Here is a 19,282-nt window from a genome sequence, read left to right as displayed (position 1 = left end):
TCGGGGGACTAGCTGGGTGTCGGTTGGCAGGTGGTGAGCAATTGCACTGCGCATCATTTGTACATTCCAATCCTTTCATTATTACTGTTGTCATTTTATTAGTGTTATCATTATCATTATTAGTTTCTTCTTTTCTGTTCTATTAAACCGTTCTTATCTCAACCCACAGGTTTTGCTTCTTTTCCTGATTTTCTCCCCCATCCCGCTGGGTGGGGGGGAGTGAGTGAGCGGCTGCATGGTGTTTAGTTGCTGGCTGGGGTTAAACCACGACATTACTAGCCTCACACTTGCATCCAGTTTTCTCATCTTTGTGAGGAAGACAATGTACTATAAAGACCAACTAGGTATTATTTGCAATGTGAACATAATGTAACCTTTTGGACTGTTATTTAAGCACAAATTATTTAGTATTCTTTTTTTCTTCCCCTTTTAAGGTCTAACACATAGTCCCCCTCCTAATTAAAAAAAAAGTCACTTAAAAACAACAACACAAGATACTGGTTTGTGATATGGCAATAGTTTGTCAGGAAATGGAGAGAGATTACATACAGTTCTATAAAAACACAATACACAATGCATTACTAATTTCTGCACATAGATGGTCTTCCAGTTTAATGACTGGTTCATTGGGCTAGGTGGAATGGCAAATTATGACCAATACCATTAAATAGTTGACATTAAAAAAAACGTATCAAAACTCTACAATACTTACCCTATCATATTCAAGATCTTCAGGTACTGATGAAGATGTTGACAATCGGTTGTATCTTGATTCACTAAAATACATTGAATGATGCTTTTAAGTATCTTTAATAACAGATGATGGAATCCCACAGAATTATTTCAACTTTAACAATTCTGAAATAACTAAGGGAAGTAGTAAAAAAACACTTTTTCACTTATGAAAGCTGTGATTTTCATCTTGTAGCATATGCTTAATTATAGAAACTTTCGCTGTGTCTCATGTTGAAAAGGGAGGACGTGAGCTCCCAATGTGAGAGCATTTAACTGAACTAAAAAGAAAACAATGTTTTATTGGAATATTAAAGCACAGTGACATAAGAAAATGCAACACAGGTTTGGAAGCCTAGCGTAGATCAGATTTGCAAGCTAGCTTCCTGTTCAGTTATTCCTCATTACAAGACATCACCTCTTTTCCCTCCACCTCTCTTTCTTCATTTTCCAGCCACTACTCAGAACTTCTCCGCACAATTAAGTCCCTTACCTGCAGGGCCACCACCTCAGACAAATTCAGTCCTGTAGCAAGGCTAGAAACATTTAGAGACTCTGTAGCCCTCCAATATAGCAAAATACCTGGTTTTAGTTTGCTGCTAAAAAGAAAGGTTGCAATCGTGAGGTGCCCATAATTACAGGACAATGCAGGTTAGAATGGAGCGTATTCATAGGTGTATCTATGATAATTTTGACCTAGCTGGCTCAGGTCTCAATCCAGCAGGGACAATAACGTAGGCTCCTAGGTGTCTGACTGCTCAAGGACCTGTTTATCCCATGCAGGCCTACAGAGCTCACATGGAAGCCTATACTACAGCACCTTCATTCTTGCTGCCTGAGCTAGCTGTCTCGGTTACAGTCCATCTTTTTTTTTTTTTCCACCATCTACTTTTCACAATTGTACATGGATTACACCTAAACCCACATTTTGAGTCCTTTCCTGTTGCTTAGTTGTGAATTTACCACAACTTAGTTACACCACTAATACCAGGAAGAGGCTCGCTGTTAAAGTTTACCCACTTCATAAATAAACAGCTAGCTTTTAAACATCCCAAGACATCATCCTGTAGAAATCATCTTATTAAAAAAAAAAAAATAAAAAAAAAAAAATCAAAGGCTCATTTGCAGTATTATTAAATATCAGTGAAGAATTTCAGAAACCTGCCGTGATACATTTCTGTTTTATTTTTAAGCACCTTCAAAAATATTATGGCACAGGCTGTATAGAGAGCTCTGGGAAGATACTGGGCTTGAGCCAAGATAAACAAAATAGTTAATATCCTTTTATCACAGAAACACACTGTAAACATCAATGCATAGGTATGTGACATGTTAGCAGATAAGTAGCTTATTTTCTTACCTCCACTTCCTTAACCCACAACTGTAGAATGAAATTCATGACAATGGCAAACACACAACTTTATTACTGACACTGCAAAGAGGAACTTTGTGAGTGGGACATATTTCACACAAAGCAGCATGAAGACATATTTAACAAATACGTGCATGCGATTACAAACACAACTGATACAAATGCACTTAATTTAAGCCCTATTTACTGAACTTACTTCCACATTCCCCAAATGGTTTCAACAAATCAGTCTGCATATCTTTACCTTTCAGCTTCTGACACCAGAGCAACACGACCATAGTCCCAGAATCTCTTTCTTATAATGGAAAACAGTAATATTAAAATCTAGAAAATAAAAACAAAGATCTCTGAATATTTATTTTTCCACTTCATAATAATTATTCTTAGGTGTGTAGGAACTGTCAAAAAATGCTGTCCTAGTTCCTAAACCAACTCTCATATGTTAACCAACCCAGTGGTGGCCATGCTACAAACCAACCTGTCTGGGACCACAGGACCAGAACACCTGCCTTCCTGCTCTAATTGATAAAGAAGGAGAACTGCATGCAAAATTACTTATGAACTGCAAGTGTATGAAGGTTTATGACAGGAAAAGTAGCAAGTAGTACTTGAGAGGAAGTCAAAACTTTCATAAATACACCTTTATTATTATTCATTACTTAATGACCAGAACTATGATGGAAGACTTGACATTTTATTTTATTTTTAAACAGTCATGTAAACAGGCTGTAGGGGGCTCAACTATTTTCTCAAGTATGAGAATTCTTTTTATCCTCAGCAAAAGTAATGTATTATTATAACTTATAAACTCCAGAAACTTATATTTGATTTCTGTGTTAAAGGATTTTCAAAGATGGGTTTCTCTAGGTTTGCTTTATTAACAACTCAGAGTTAGGCCACCACTGCAGTGAATGGCAAAAGATTACTCAAAAACACCTTCTCTCTATATATATGATTTCCAAAACAATATGCAATTGATAATTTGTCAAAAGAAGTTCTAGGTGTTCTTCTCAGTTATCTATTCTCCAGTGGTTTCAAAAGTCCAATACATTTTCCTGTCTCAACTTGTCTTGTCCCGGTTCTTCTGAAGTTAGTGGTCGTAGGCAGAAGGTCTCCGATCACCACAGTCACTTATCTTCTTACACATCAAAGATCACCTTTCAATTTCTGAAAATCACTCAGGTTATTCTATTAATTCATCTTACTCTAAAGTTAATCACTTACTCTTATTCTTATGTCTTAGATCTAAGATGTATGATCCTTCTTCTGTTGATTCAGCTTGACTGGATTTTAAGCCAGCCATGGTGAGGGCTACACATGGGACAAATAAGCAGCTTATGCATATTGTTTTATAAGCACCTGCATTCTATTAATCACATCTAAAGCAATCTCTATCATTAGTTATATGTCTAACATGAATAGTCTTAGAAACAATGAGGCTTAAGGCCTAGTTCCCTTTACATTCTGCAATGTATTTTTTACTTTTTGTATTTTCACTTTTTGAATGAGGCTAAGAAAACAAACAAACAAAAAAATTCACTATGTATTTCATAGATGCATTTCATTTTCTTTTTTTTTTTTTTTTTTTTTAAAGAAACAAGTTACTCTGTACAAAGCAATGAAGCAGAAGTAACAAGGCCTGTTTTCCATGCATATGTAGCATACGCCCTCACCTTCTAGCCCCTCCTACATCCCATACTTGTTTTGCTGGAAAGTGGTGCTAGTGATGTAACTTATTTGGATCTATGCGAATACCAACTGGCCAGCCACGATACATGTCAAGATTATCTATGTGTCAAGATTACACAGATAATTTCTGCATTTCACAATTAATAAAACCTTCTTATAATAGCCTTCTTTGCAACACAGAATATTAATTTAGATCTTTCTCATTCATCTGGCCATTAAACTTCATGCAATCAGGAATTTCAAGATATCAAGTTCCCTAGAGTCTTTGACAACTTTGGTTGAAATTAGCTAATGTATTCTGCGGTTATTAGGAGGAACTGCCAGACAAAAATGGGAAGACAATGCAATATATAAACCTCACTTCCTTAGGAAACCAGCCTAGCAATAATATTTAGAAACCCATCAACTTACAGTTACTAAAGGGATCTGCTGTAAACATGTCATGAACGTAGGAATACAAGAGTTGCTCAATAAATTGCAGTACTTGAAGAGGAGCCTTCTACATCTCACTCTCTGCCTAATGATGTTTGAGAGGAGGGTTCAACAGCAAGGAACTCAAAAGCAGAGACTCAGTATCTTAAAATCCAATCACAGCTTTAAAAAAAAAAAAAAAAAAAAAGACGACACCCCCAAACACTCCAACTAAATCTTATTAAATGCTGTGCAATCAATAAATAGTGTACACCCTTGGAAAATGGATTTATGATAGCACGCTGCATACACCAAATCAATAGCAAAGAATGCCACTACATAAATTTTAGGAACATCCTCTACGCTCCTACAGAACTACCTGCTCAGACCTTACACACAGTGGCTTTGTAGAACTCAGGAACTACGTGATCCCTTTAGTCTCATTTTACTACCAGAAACCTCACTTATCAGGCCAATTTCAGATCTACAGCTCTTTTTCTGGTGGCTTAAGACCACCTAGGCCAAACTTAACAGAAAGAACTGTAAGTTTTATTGGAGTCTCAGGCCTCCAGACCAGCTCCAGTTTTGGAGCCTCCAGACCAACAACTAATCATACTCCTCCTTTGGTCAGGACTGAGCTGATCAGTACATTATTTCCTCAATGGCTTCAGGAAATCTAATTTTAAAAAAATCTGTGAAAGGACAGATTTTCCATATTGTATTTCCTTCTGAAAAAAAAGCAAGTTAGCAACAGCGTTCCCTTCCTGAAAAGGTACCCAGTACTTAAACCCAGAGTAAGGAAAAGGTGTTCTTGCAGTTAAGACAAAACATAGAAATTTGAGCTACCACTACAAAGCCCACCATGACTCCACATGCAGACCCTATAATATTGCACTCTCTCTACATCTACACATCCAACATACAGCAACACTGTCATCCCACATGTATGTGAATCTTTATCAATATTTGAAAAGTGCTTTGATGTTCCCAGGATGGCCTTAGCACATTTATTATTCTGAAGATTCTCAGAAACAAATCCCTACCTGATAAATAACAGAATTCTGAACAATCTAACTTTTGAAAAGGCCAGAAGGATTTTCAATACAAGAAACAGAAACTGGGCTTACAAAAAAGAAGGTTACATCAAGCAGCAGGACAGTTGGGATTCCACCAAAAGTTACTCCTTGGAGCACCGTGCTGCCCTGGGCAGTGCTGTAGCAGTATGTCTCATTTGTTGAGTTGAAAGGTAGACTTCTATTCCAGAAGTAGACTAGATGAGAATGTCCAAAACCCAGAAAAAAGAAAGGGTTCATTTTGGTTTTCCCTTAAAAAACAAAAATAAAAGAAAAAGTGAGACAACCATGTGAAAAGCTTGCCTTGGTATTTGTGAGATGTGCTAACATTAAAAGTACAAAAAGTGGAGGAAGACTCAACCAGGAAACCACTTTGGAAGCGAAGTCATATTTGACAATCTTTCCCTGTAAAATATTTCGCAATAACTGACAGGCTCAGTTAGCAGCAGTGCCCAAGCGAGGATTCCAGACATCTAACCAACCATGTCCTCTACAGGCATCCAAGGAAGACTACAGAAGACCCACACAAACTAAACTTCTCTATCTTCTAATCTGTAACATTGAACTACTTATTCCAGTCTAGATTCTGATTCTAGGAGTAACACGGGGCATTAGATATTCCAACAGTAGCATTTTGAAGATTTTGCTCCTAGTTGATGAGCATGTGTGAACGTACCGGCTTGTGAACTTTCTGTTCAAATGTCAAGACCTTGAGATTATTAATAAATTCACCACTAATTCCACAGAAAAGAACTACTACACAAATACACATGCTCCTCTCTGTTCTTAAAATATTGTGTGATTTTCCTTTTTTCATAGAATTCAGCTGAAAGAACAGCATAGTAATTACAGTTTATCATGAACAAGAAAGAACAAAGAGTATTTCTAATTTTCTAAGAGAACAGCCACCTACCTCATTTTAGTCAACTGAGCTGCTCAGATAGAGTAGTAACATACAAGAATGCACAAGATTTGGCTATTGATACAAAGGTCTTTTTATCAGTGCAAGCAATTGCTCGCTTATTTGGGGGCTTTCGACTTCAAACATTTCTTTTCTCGGATCTTATTAACTTGATGATTCCCATGTACTTTACACAAAAGCATGCTTCATGCAGAACGCACTTCTGACTGATAAATTCATAAAGAAAGCATACCCCACAAAACTCTATCCTTTGAAGGCAAATATTGTAGGTCCTCATCACCCAGGTCCAGGGACACTATTTTGGGGATATCATGCCTCTGTAAGAGGAATGCACAGGTCTCTGATGACAGCACTATTCTGGATGCTGAAAACAAAACAAAACCAAAACGAGAATATGAATAACTACAAGCTCTCCCTTTAAACATTGGAAAAACAGCATGGAGAATACTTCTCCCAAAACAGCATTTACTAAATGTTGGACTGCGTGACACAGGAGAGAAGAAACATTGTCCCAACTGTCGTCTTTCTTCACAGGAAGAAAAAAAAAATACACACACAGTTGTGCCATAAATCTGTCCTTGCTTTCTAAGGATTGAAATTTAGGGCCGATGGAAGAGAGACAGTATTTTTGAACATACTTTGGAAACCGTCAACACAACAACTGCAGAGACTGCACGCTAAATTTTAAGTAACACACTGGACCTTATCAGGCGCCGCTTCCAATTTTTGAAAGCCATTATTTTTAAACCGGCCAGCTGTCAGGAAGATAAGGGCAAGACCTCCCACGGGTGGAGTTGCGCTGCAGCAACCAAACGAGCCCGCAAGCAGCGGCACGTCGCGACCCCTCCTTCCAGGGAACGCGAGCAGCCGTACGGGCTCTGGGAAGGAGAAACCGTCTCCGTTTTTTTGGCTGGCACCCTGTCAGTGTGCCCGGCCCTGGGAGGGGCGTGCAATCGGGGCTGGCGGGGCCAGCTTCCCCAGGCGGCACACGGGCAAACCCCAGGGCTCCTAACTGGCGCAGGGAGTCAGCCCCTCGGCTCCGCGCTCGCCTCTGGCCAAGGAGGACGCGGCGGGGGTTAGCCCCTCGCCCTGCGCCGCCCCTCCACAGGGAGGGGACGCCCCCAGGGCTGCCCCGGCCGCCCGTTCCCCGCCCCGAGCCCGCGGAGGGCCGGGGTCCCGCTGCGGCCGCTGACGTGAGAGCGGGGAGGAGGCCCCGAGGAAACACGGACGGGCGGAGAGGAGCGGGAGGCGGCCGGCCCCGGCCCCCGCGGGCAGCCCGGCCCCGCCCGGCAACACAGCCCGCGCCCCGGCGGCCGCCCCTCAGGGCTCACCTCACCCTCTCAGCAACCCGCGGCCGGACCTGCCCCCAGGCCGCCTCACGCAGCCCCTGCCCGTCCCGTCCGTTCCGTCCCGTCCCCACAGAGGGCCGGCAGTCCCGCTCCCGCCCTCCCTTACCTGCACCGGGGCGGCCTCTCCTCGCCTCTCCTCTCCCGTCTCGTCTCGTCACCACACGGGGCGCGGCGCCGAAGCCACCGTCCCGGCCCCGAAGTTACAAGCCCAAGCAACAAGTCCCGGGAGCTGCGCATGCGTACCCGCGCCGAGCCGGGCCGGGCCGGGGCCGGGGCCGGCGGTTAGAAGCCGGGGCGGCGGCCATTGGTTTCCCGCCTCCTTCCTTCCCTGCCGGGGCAGCGCAGCCCCAAAGGCGGCCGGCTTCTTTTGTGGGGCTATTGCTGCCCCTCGCCTCTCTAGCCTTCTTTTCCAGACCCTGAAGTGCTTCCCTCAGGGAAGGCAGCCCGTAGTAAAACAACCCGAGGGGAAGTTGCTGTCATTTTTCTTGCACTGCTGCCCCTTTCCACCTGCCGCCAATGTGACATGGCGGTCGGGAGCTGCAGTCACCCGGTTTCATTCAGCGGGGTTTTGTTTTCTCGCACAGGAGGCAGTCGGAGCTGTGCTGGGAGCTGGTGCTATTCCCAGACGGCAAGGTCAGCAAGAGCCGCTGAGTCGGAGGGCAGTGTGTGCCAGAACTGCCTTCGAAGCATTGTGAGCCAAGCTTTCCCCTCATGCAGTATCGTTGAAATTATATCTGTAATGGTTTACAAGAGTTATTTTAGAAGTCCATAGTTTATCTACAAAAATTTTGTGCTGGATCCTAAAGACAAAATCGCTGGTGAAGAATGAAGGATTTCCTAACTACTTGGTGATTTCTCAGTTTTAATCTTAGATCAGCGTGGATGACAGTGCTCTGGTTTGGAGGAAACCCTTGTGTGCCTCTATGACGCACAGTATCCATTAACATAAAAAAAAAACCCCAACCACATCCAAACAGCACTTTTTATAGCAAAAAGGGAAGAAGATAGGTGAGATTTCAAGAGAGATTTCACAATTCCCAACCTAGTAAAGTGGGCAAGCGTGCAAGTACAAGTGGAGCAGGCCATACACCAAGACAGGTAACTCTGAAATAAATTAAGTAATAGTAGTAAAATGAATGTTCCGTGAAATTGTCAAAGCCCCTTGTCTCCACACACCTATAAAGAGAGAAATAGCATTCAAATGTTGTAAATTGGAAAAAATGAGACCTAGAGAGTTTAACTTCAAGTGTTTATGACAGAGTTGGGATGAGACTGATTCCCAGCCATCCACAAGGACGTCCTATCCTTTACGGGGGTTAATTGCTTCCAGCCAACAGCCCAGAAACGCGGTACGGCAAGGCCCTGCCATCCACCTCTTCTCTACCCTTTCCTCCAGCAGCCATTTGATACCCAGCATTGCCAACAATCATCATCCTCCTGTGTCTTCATCCTTTGCCCCTGATTGGCATGACTGACCTCAATAAGCAGCAGGCATCTGAGGAAGAAGAAAATTATGATAATGATGAAAATGTAACTGTTCAGAGGGAGGCAGGGAGACCGCTTGCCTTCAAAGATTTGCACCCTACCTCCAGTCTTGTGGATGAAGCAGCAGTGATGTTTCAGAACAGCGACCCACTCTAAAAACAACCACAGGTTCAATCTGATGTTACGCTGACCAAAATCTCAGTCATATGTTGACTTATATGTTTAAAAGAAATGAGCATCCTAGCTGCCAAGAAGCCAGCATCTCCTCCAGTTGACAGTTCTGCTCCTGCCTCTCCATCTTCAACTCCTGATGTCCCTATGTATTCAAACTGTGTGTATTATTTTAGGGCCCTGCGTGCATACCCGCTATCCTGCTCTCTGCCACTTTATTAATCCACAATTGCTTCGCTCTGTCAAATCATTGTTTCAGGAATGCCTGCTCAATGGAGAGCAGCATTTGGCTGTACATGTACTATGTGCCTTCCCCCACTCCATCCCACAAAAATGGAAAAGTCCCAGTTATCTGCACTGAGAGACATTTCAAGATAGAATTTCATAATTTATCTAGCAGCTGCCTTGTAGATAATCTGTGATTTTAAATTGGCCGTAACGATTATGTTAGTTAGAAAATGGCATAAAAGTTCTCAGCTCAAAGCAGAGTGGTTCAGATTCACTGCTGGAATAAAGAAATTCCACTGTTATTGAATGATGTTAATTATGTTTAAAACGCACTCTCTTCTACTTAGGGCTATGTTGGTGGGAAAGTTGTTTGGCATGAGTGTAATAGAGTAATTATTCCATCCTGGCTTTTCTGGAATAACTCTTCCTGTGGACAGTTTATTTCAAAACAGGAATTCAAACTGAAATAGTTATAATAATTTTCTTTTAAATTAAATTTCACTGATGTAGCTGCAGCAGAGTAGACCTACCATGTAGGTGAAGCCTCAGTGTATGCTTGCAGCTCTTACACTTCTAGGGCCAAAATCTGTTTGCTTGCTTTTCTCACTGATTTCCTAAGCTGTTTGTACTTTTAATTCTTGCCTTATTTTTCAAAATTAAGAAGGCCTTGCTCTGGCTAGACTATCTCACTCTGTAGCGTAAAATAGGTGATATTCAGTGATCTTGGCATTGTAGTTGACATTCTTCATTCTGAAGACTTTTGCCCAGCTACAAAATCATTTTTCCCTCTCTTTCTCACAAGAATAACATCAAGCTTTTGCCATTTGTTTTTTTTCTTCCTCTGTCTAGACAGGCTCTTTAGCTAAGTGGTGTGATTTTGTTTATCTCTAATTTCAACAGCAGAGTCACATTTCCCTCCTCCCTACCTCTTGTAAATAGGGTTTTGTTTACCACTGTCTGTTCTTTTGGTGACAAAAGCCACATACTGTCATTAGTTAGCAAACGTTTAATTATGTTGCTAGAGCAGATGGAAACCCAGCCTCAGGACCTAGGGAGCAGGTCAACAGAATTTAAAATTCTTCAATCTTTCTTGTATTTTGCATGCTCCATATTCACTTCAACAGCTCTTTAGCACCAAGTTGAACAAGTGTGCGGGGTATTTACACTTATATGTGTGACTCTTCCCTTACTTTCTTAAATGACCTTATGGCTGAAGAACTCCACTGTCACTTTAGTTTGATTTATCACAGCAGGACTTCCCTTGATGGGTGAACTCCCAACAGAACATCAATAGTCTCTGGACGTGAGTAGCAGGTGGCCTGATGCTTTACCATGCGTGGCAACTCTTGCCATGGTTTCTTCTCTCTGAAGAAACTCATCAGCCCAGCTTGCTGTTCCTTACTTATCTGCCTATTCAAATATATCTTAATGGATTTAATTCAGGCTTCTAGCCTGGCAGCCCTTTGCTGTCTTTTAATCTTTGCCTTCTTCTAGCAATCTGTTTGCAAGCCTCAGTATACCAAAGGACTTAGTGTGGGCATTATGGAGTCTTCCTTTGAAAGGCCTGAGCATTAATATGTGTATAATAAAAACAAACAAACAGAAAAATCTAGACAGGTAGACAGATTTAAATGAACTCTAATCATAATACAAATAAGCAGCAAGTGCTGATTTAAATTAACAATTTACACTTGGTTTCTCTCCCTACTTATTCATTATTTTTGTAGTGCTGCTTCTCATTCATAGATAATATGTTGATTTTCAAGGTAGAAATAGCCTTATATTAAAGTTGGAATGTATTTCTATTAATCAAGAGAATTGACTATTATACAAAATATTTAAACAAATTTATCTAGCAATATATGATAGAAATTTGCCTTGCTTTTCTTTTACATTTTGTGTCAGATAGGAAATGGTAAATGGGGCATTGATATTGATGCTTGAGCATGATTAATTTATCTCATGATCTTCGTCAAGTTGTATTTGGATGAAAACTGGAATTTTATTAAAATGCACAGGTAACTGTCATCTAAAAATAGCAATACTGAAAAGTACAGATGAAAAAAGTAAGCTTAATTACAACATATTTTGCATTTAAACTTGATTTATGAAATGGTGAATTACTGTCCCTACTTTGTGCACTGAGCTCATTGTTTTTGATCATCCTGATTATGTCTAAAGAGGTATCCCTGTGAGTGCTCTGAGGCTTCTGTACCGATATCCCAGCTATAAACACTGCCAAACCCAGCCGCAACAACTGCTGAACCTTGCCATAGGCCTGACTGGGCTAAGACAGGCCTATGCCTTACCTGGGGGCATTGCATGGACTTCCTCATCACTCACCGGTGTGCGGTGTGAGGTTTTAAACCTCTGTTTTGCAGATAGTTGGAGCGGTGGAGAATCTTTTACTGATATATAGGATTTTTAGGTCTATTGTCAAAATGCAACCGCTGTTGATGTGACACACTTTGGTACAAAAGTAGGATGAGGTGACCTGAAACATGGATGACTTCATTGTTTTCTGAATATACATATTATCTAAATGCCTATCCGTGCATTAACCCTGTATGTATAGAAGCTGAAGGGAGTTAATGCATAGGTGGCATAGCACTAACTATAATTAAGGCAGCTCCCCGAGAGAGAGAGGGAGACGGAGAAACCATCTGTCACAATCTGGTCTCTGCCACTGAAGAGGACAGCCCCTGGCCACATGACCCATTGGGTTTAGGTGAATCAGGGAGCAGGTGTATTTGTCACCAGTGTAAAACATCAAACCGCTTACAGCTTGTAACGTTTTCCTGTTCTCAGGTATAATATACATGAGTTTTAGCGAAGAACTCTAGTGTCCTCAAAAGCCTCTGTTCTCCATAGCTGTCCTGACCGTACATAGTAACTCTAGTTGCAACAGTACTGGGGTGAGACCTGGACAGACATGAGCATCCTTCCCTTAGGTTCTGCTTTCCCTGGAGCAGAAAGCTGGGTGACTGCCTGTGTAAGAGCCACAAAACGCTCCAGGAGATTTTGCAGTCTACACCACTGGAGGGTCAAGTCAGGAGGGTTTGCTGGAACCTTGGATTGAAAGTAAATCTTTGTTAACCAACCTCTCAAATCCTGTTTTTGATCAGAATAGATCGGAGGAGGAAAACTAGTTTTTCCTTTTTTTTTTTTTTTTCCCCAAATACTACTCAGTTTGACAACTTTGAGCAAACTAGTCATTAAACTAGTTTTTGTCTGCTTTATCCGCTCTCTGTCTGCAAAGAGTCCAGTGAGATCCCCAGCTTTTAGACTTAAGAACTGGGTTCCAAGGCCTTGGTGATGACCCTTCCTGGTTCACTGGCTTGACTTCCCTTAAAACGTCAGCATCAAACAGGCTGCTCAAACATTTATAAATGTAATTTACATTATTTTTCAAGTGTCAAAATCTTAAGCCTTAATATAGGTGGTTATACTTTAAATAAGTGTATTTTTAAAAAACAGAAATATATTTGAATAGAAATCTGGATTAAATGATTTTTAAAGGACTTTTAAATGGAGTTCTCTTTTTTCCCTTGGGCAAAAATTCCCCCTTCCCACTTCTGGATTTACAGATGAAAAAAATTCACAGTGCAGACTGTGAGGATTTCAAAGAGCTTTGATTTTATTCTAATCTCCGGTTAACTCAAAGCAAACCCGAAGCAGCAGAACTAAGAGTTACACTTTATTAGCTTCTGTGTTCTACCTAGGAGCCTGCACCAAGAATTGTTTCTGTAGATTTGTGTGTCTCAGCCTTTAGAAATTGGCCTAATCTGTTGAATTCAGATTTTGGCTTTGCAAAGAGCTGAGGAGGTCCCTGTTACATTTTCCACTGCAGCAGTGACCTGGCTTCTTTGCAGATACATGCCACAGCGGGCGAGCACGGGGGGCCACTAATGACAGCAGGATGATCTTGGTGAGCCTAAGCAGGGGGTCAGGTGCTGGGTATGCGAGGTGCAAGTGTCCAGGGCAAATTGGTGATCGGATGCAAAGTGGCTTAAGCAGGAAGCCGTGAAGAGCTATCAGAATGGCAAACAGCCATGATCAAGGGCAGTGTGGCTTTTTCCAGCAAGGAAGATCCCGCACCCAGGGCCTGGCTTTACTAGAGTGTGAATGGAAATGGTGGGGTGCAGCAGCATCCAACCTGTTCCAAGTGCATGACTGCCACTCGAGACACACTGCAGGCATGTGGGTCCTCGCTGGACACTTTTTGGCATCTCCACTTCAGGGAAGAAGAGTTGCTTAAATACTGGCCATTCCTTAGCGTGTGATCACCTGTTGGACATATTATCACCATACCTTCTGACTTTCCCATTCTCATCCCTCCCTATCCACTCTTTCATTCCTTTCTGTAGTAGTTTATTTCCTCCTCCCATTCATCCTTTCTCGTATTTCCTTTTCTGTGATGATTTTATTTTCTCTGAATCACTTTCTTTTCTTTCTGTTCCATCTTTCTCCTTTCAAATGTATGCAAAGGGTATAAAGGTATTCCCTTGCATCTCTTCCAGCTGTACTTGGCATGTTGGACATCATTGCCTCATGAGTGAGAGTGTGGCCTGATCTGTGTAAAAAGAGAAAGTAATGTAGTCACTGCAAGCTGAGCTTAAACACATGGGTGATCTATGGGTCAATGGAGAACTTTCTTCCCTGTCAGTAAGCAGTAACAGATGGCAAGAGGGATATCTCTTGTTTTACTAAGATATTTTATGTACAGTAATTGTTAGAGTCTATTGGTGATTAGGGTTTTGTTGATAGAAGCTGTGGTTGGCTGGCACCTTTGAAAATCAGGTTATTTATTTTGGTATCTAAATACAGACTTGAAAATTTTGGCCAAGGCAATTTGCTCAAGGTCATTATCCTGACTCAGGGACAGAACTGGGAAGAGCGCCCAAGTCTTTTCAGCTCTCCCTTCCTGTTCTCCCTTTCCAGCTCTTCCATTCTGTACAGTTTCAATAAAGCAGATGTTTATATATTCAGATTCAGTAAAGCAGATGTTTATATATTCAGATTATATACCAGATTATAATGAAGTGAGCGATCAGAATTAATTTGGAAGGAGTTAAAGGCTGGTCCTGTAAAGTGGCACAGCCACTTTGTGGGAGTTTCTGGAGTGGTCCATGTAGCGTGGGAGCACCTAGGCAAACAGTTGCTGCCTTCATAACACGGGGCACCTTTTCTTCTACACCCTGTCTGGATCAGTTCCTGGGACTGTACGGGCACAGCTGAGAGACCAGGTATAAGCTGGTACTGCTGCATGCGTTGCCCTGAGATGAGCAGACCTGAGGTTTAAGGCCCCAAATTGCCAACTTCTCTGGGGAACAGTGAGCCAGGTTGATTGTAGTTCCTTTGCACCGTAGTTCCTGTGAAGATTAGAAGAGTTTCATATGCCAATGTAAGACCTTGAACTTATTATTCAAATTATCACAGTGAGAGCATTTCTGAGAGGACATGAAATTGTGTTAAGAAACCAGTCCCCATCCACTTTCCTTAGGAAACAAGACAGCTGTGTTCCATGATTGCTGCGGTTTCTGGATCAGTTTCAAGGCAAGCCCAGGCAATAGTATATTTTCATGTTCCACTATGAATTGGAGCATTTTCTTATTTGGGACAGCATGTGTTTAAGAGTTTACCAACCTGGGAGCATGGTGAAGTCCAGAGGTAAGCTTTCCTACGACAAGGGACTGAGAACAAATCAAGCAGTGCAGCCTCTAAAGAGTTTTAAGAGCCAGTCTTCCAAGTCTGCTGCACATCATGCTTTTCAAATGCCTTCTATTGGATTTGCAGAACCTGAACTTCATTGAAAATACTGTTTTCCTGTAGTCTGCCTTTGAGGTGTTCTAACAGATCTGGTCAAACTGAGTAAGTATCTCAAGTTAATTCCGGGGTCATCTATGTCTCTGCTCTGATTGTAGTAATTTATTTCTAGTTTTGCTGTCACAGAGGTAAAGTATTCCTTGCTCTATTTTAGAATCAAAGCAGAGAAGAGGGACTAGGCACCCAAGTTTTGCTCAAATCAATGAAAAATGGACTCTGAATTCCTTTTTGCGCCTTTGAAATTCTTCTCCACGTGTATGATTTGTCAAAAGACCCTGGATTCTGTACTGGCAACTGCTGAAGCTAACAGCCATGCTGCATAAATAAAACAAATTTTAGACACCATGTCTTCACTGTAGTTATTCAGCCTGGAAAGCTGACAGATACCAGCTTCAAATGCATGGCATTTCCTGCAGAATCTCATGTTGAATCCAAAATTAAGGTTCAGAAATGCATTTGGTTGCTATGTGGAAATGTTGGCCATTCCTGGATTAATGCTTCTGAGTAAGCAAATGGCGAGGTAAGAAAAGAAAAAAAAACAAAAACAACTGAAGTTTGTGTTTCACGCTTCAAGTGACCTGGCCAAGTGTGGCTGGATTCCCTTTTAAAATCAAATGACCATGATGCATCTTCCAGGGTCCTGTAGTATGAATGCTAAAAGGATTAAAACTAGTCAGGTCACACAGCTTTATTTTACTCTTTACAAGGGCCATGTTAAAACCAAGACTTTATACCCCTTGTTTACATGGATATGGGTACGTGGCAGGAAATTACATAATTTAACCTGTGCCATGAAGTAAAATACCCCTTTGTGTTCTGTTTTGTAGAAAAATATACAAGGAACTGTATTCTCTCCAGTTCTTTCCTACTGAAGTCTTTTTCATTAAAAAGTAATAACATACCAAAAAAGTTACAAAAGCAATACAACAATAATATAAACATTTAAGTGAAAACAGCTTTGTAGTAACTGCTTGAGTAGAAGCAGTCCATCCACACACCCTCCTTTCTGAACATTGCAGCATTGTTTGAAGGCAAAAGAAAATTAGGGGGGCTATTTTGATATTTCTTATTATGCAGTTCTCGAAGGTGTAACGAGGTACCCAATCTAGACAGAAAGGGAATGGAATGAACAGGATAAATAATAAATCAGCATAAATAGTAAACCGCTCACTGGGTTTTAAAAAATGAGTTAATGTTAATGACTTGAAATTGTATTAACAGATCTAAAATCTTTTAAAATGCATTTCAAATACTCTATAGCCCTTTAAGACCATTCTCAAAAGAGATGACAGAACTCTGAAGACAAAGAAAAGATGCCTGCAAAGTTCAATGCAACGTTTACAGCCAGTTAGGCCAGGCTCTTTCTGTTTAAAGAGAAGGAACAGTAAGCATCGGGATGAGGAATTGTAGTCTGATCCAGATCATCATTTCCAAGGAGATTGTTTGGTACCTCTTGAATCTCCTGGCTCCCCTGGAAGCCTCTCAGACATCCTCCCCCAGTATCAGCCCAGCTCACCCAGAGCTCAGGCAGGCAGGTCTGGTGGTGTTGCTGGACCCATTCAGAATTCCACTTCATTACCCTTTTGATCACAGCACTAGCGTGCTGTTAACATCAAGGAAAAAAGCCATGTGCAAGTAATTATTTTGAAACTGAATACATCTAGGTTCCATGGTGTAAAACCTACTGACATACAATAGCCCCAAAGTCACTTTAGCAGCAGATGTTACAGATGGAAAACAACTATATAAGTAGTTTAGCTAATTTTCCTGCTGTTGCAGGTATCTTTTTTCCAATCAATGTATTTGCTAAGGCACTGCCAAAGTTAATTTTAAATATCTCAGTGAGGACTAATGGAAGCCTTTGGGCAGTTGCTCCACACACCATCTGATGTACCAAATTAGAGAAGTCTAAAGTATTTATTGACTCTATCTTGTCATGTCTGTGCGTGTTATGACTTAATTTTGTCTTCTACAATCTTGCACTGTTTTTTGTAATTTTCTGTGCAAGGAGCGGCCCTTTTTCTTTTTTTGCACTACACTAACAAATTACTGTTTTGCATGACAGCTCACAATGCTTAGCAGAAGAAGTTCCTTTTAGATCTCACTCATTGTGGCCTTTCATCTTTATTTTTTGGCCTGCAGAAGAAAAACATCTTCTAGTGAAGTTAGTAATGCAAATTATTCAACTGCCATTAACATGTCGTTCATAATCTTTGTGCCTTTGCAGCTTCTGCTGGTAATAGAAATAAATTACAGCTGCTAGAATATAGTGTTATTCTTTCTCTGTCTATCTGAGTTGGGAAAAGTGATCCGTTTTCTCTTTTTCTTAGCAGAAGAGGAAAGTCCGTTCAGTGAAGCAAAAGTTATTAGAGCTGAAACTAACTGGAGGAAATACAATCCATAATTAAGCCAGGCTACTCACTGCCAGAGATGCAATATGAATAGTATTCCAAGTGTATTAGCATGACAGGAAAACGGGGGCACTTCTCAATTACCAGAAGGCTGCTTGCTAAGCAAACTTGGCACCGAATCTGCTAGGGGTAGTTGTAGAGAGCGATGAGGTCTCCCCTCAGCCTCCTTGTCTCCAGACTAAACAACCCCAGTTCCCTCAGCTGCTCCTCATAAGACTTGTTCTCTCTAGACCCCTCACCAACTTGGTTGCCCTTCTCTGGACACGCTCCAGCCCCTCAATGTCTGTCTTGTAGTGAGGGGCCCAAAACTGAACACAGTACTCGAGGTGCGGCCTCACCAGTGCCGAGTACCAGGGGACGATCACCTCCCTGTTCCTGCTGGCCACACGATTTCTGATACAGGCCAGGATGCCGTTGGCCTTCTTGGCCACCTGGGCACACTGCCGGCTCATGTTGGTGGTCGTGCACCAAACTTTCAGAAGTCCATAGAGCTGTTCAGCCGGAAAGCTGTGTCAACCTGGAGCCCAGCTCTCTTGATAGCACCATGTGCATTAAAGCCTTCCGCTGTCACATTTTGCTCCAGCGTGCCTGACGCCTCCCTCGCACACAGGTTCCCTTCGGACGGACAGACGGACAGACGTGCTCTGGGGCAGGCAGCTGAGGGGGTCGCACACTGAGCCCTCACGCTGACGTTCTCTGGAGCACGTTGGTTAAAGCCCAACTCGGCAACAAGCACCGCCGAGGGCAGGGAGAGCCTGTGCGGCCTCCCAGAGCCTCGCCAGCCCTGCCTGGCCCGGAGGTGGGCTCTCACTTGCATCACTAAGGCAGGAAAAACATACTCTTAAAAAAAGCTGATAAACTTTTACAGTGTAAACACACAGCTGCAAAGAGGGAAAAAAAAAAAAAAGGAAGCATTTTAACTAGGCAGATAAATGGGCTCTTATTAGAAAATTTAGTGGTGCTCCTACAAAATACAGCTATTTCTCAGTAATGGGGACATTCCTTAATGAAGTGGACTGTGGTGTAAAGCAAGCAATTTAGGGCCATATGCTTATTTATCTGATTCAACAGCATTTGCTAAATGTCAGCGTTTTTCCTAGCAGCCTTTTCTGTAGCCATCGGAGTGGTAACAAATCCTGCTTCCCCAGCTACAAACAAGGCACAGACTAGGGCGGTGGGGAGGAGACTGCTGAGGGGACAGAAAAGGCTGTATTTAAACAGTTGTGTTTGCTTTTCTGTAAAAAAAAAAAAAATATCTTGGAGATCTCTTTTCTGCCAGAACACTGGCACTTTGCAAATGCTGCCAACACAAACCCCGCGAGCAAGCCAGCTGACATCAGCTGACCAAGGACATGGTGGGACTTTGGACATTTTATCCATTCCTCTTCAAACAGGCAGCCTTTTGTCTGGGCCGTTTGACCAAAACAAGCCTGTGAGTAAAAGCAGAAGCCTGCCTATGGAAGGCGTGCTTAAGTTGATGCAGTCTAAGATACACAGCACCAGAAGTTACATGAACTGAGCTCAAGATCAAACCAGGTTTGCAATATCTCTCTCAAATAAATTGGGGTTTTTAGTCTACTGGATACACTGTGGGATAAATGCATAAGGGAACA

General features: G+C 41.9%; 1 protein-coding gene across 5 annotated transcripts in view; it reads right to left on the bottom strand.

Moving 5' to 3' along the window:
* TMEM63A (transmembrane protein 63A) overlaps window positions 1–7,787 on the bottom strand; it is a 50,891-nt gene extending 43,104 nt beyond the window's left edge. For 4 of the 5 annotated variants that reach the window (XR_008238100.1, XR_008238099.1, XR_008238101.1 and 1 more), the window contains exons 1-5: window positions 7,655–7,787; window positions 6,432–6,563; window positions 5,332–5,528; window positions 2,349–2,428; window positions 713–776 (exon numbers count right to left, since the gene is read on the bottom strand). Coding sequence is in view for 2 of the 5 variants with exons in the window: in XM_052806880.1 (XP_052662840.1) it covers window positions 713–776; window positions 2,349–2,428; window positions 5,332–5,517 (330 nt within the window). In the remaining 3 variants the exon portion in view is untranslated. The remainder of the gene's footprint in view (window positions 1–712; window positions 777–2,348; window positions 2,429–5,331; window positions 5,529–6,431; window positions 6,564–7,654) is intronic. The other variant, XM_052806881.1, reaches the window with a different exon arrangement.
* Between the last annotated feature and the right edge of the window lie 11,495 nt (window positions 7,788–19,282).

The sequence above is a fragment of the Harpia harpyja genome, chromosome 13, assembly GCF_026419915.1.
Source record: "Harpia harpyja isolate bHarHar1 chromosome 13, bHarHar1 primary haplotype, whole genome shotgun sequence".
Classification (NCBI taxonomy): domain Eukaryota; kingdom Metazoa; phylum Chordata; class Aves; order Accipitriformes; family Accipitridae; genus Harpia; species Harpia harpyja.
Note: the sequence above shows the minus strand (reverse complement) of the source record. Positions and strands in the feature narration are given on the sequence as shown.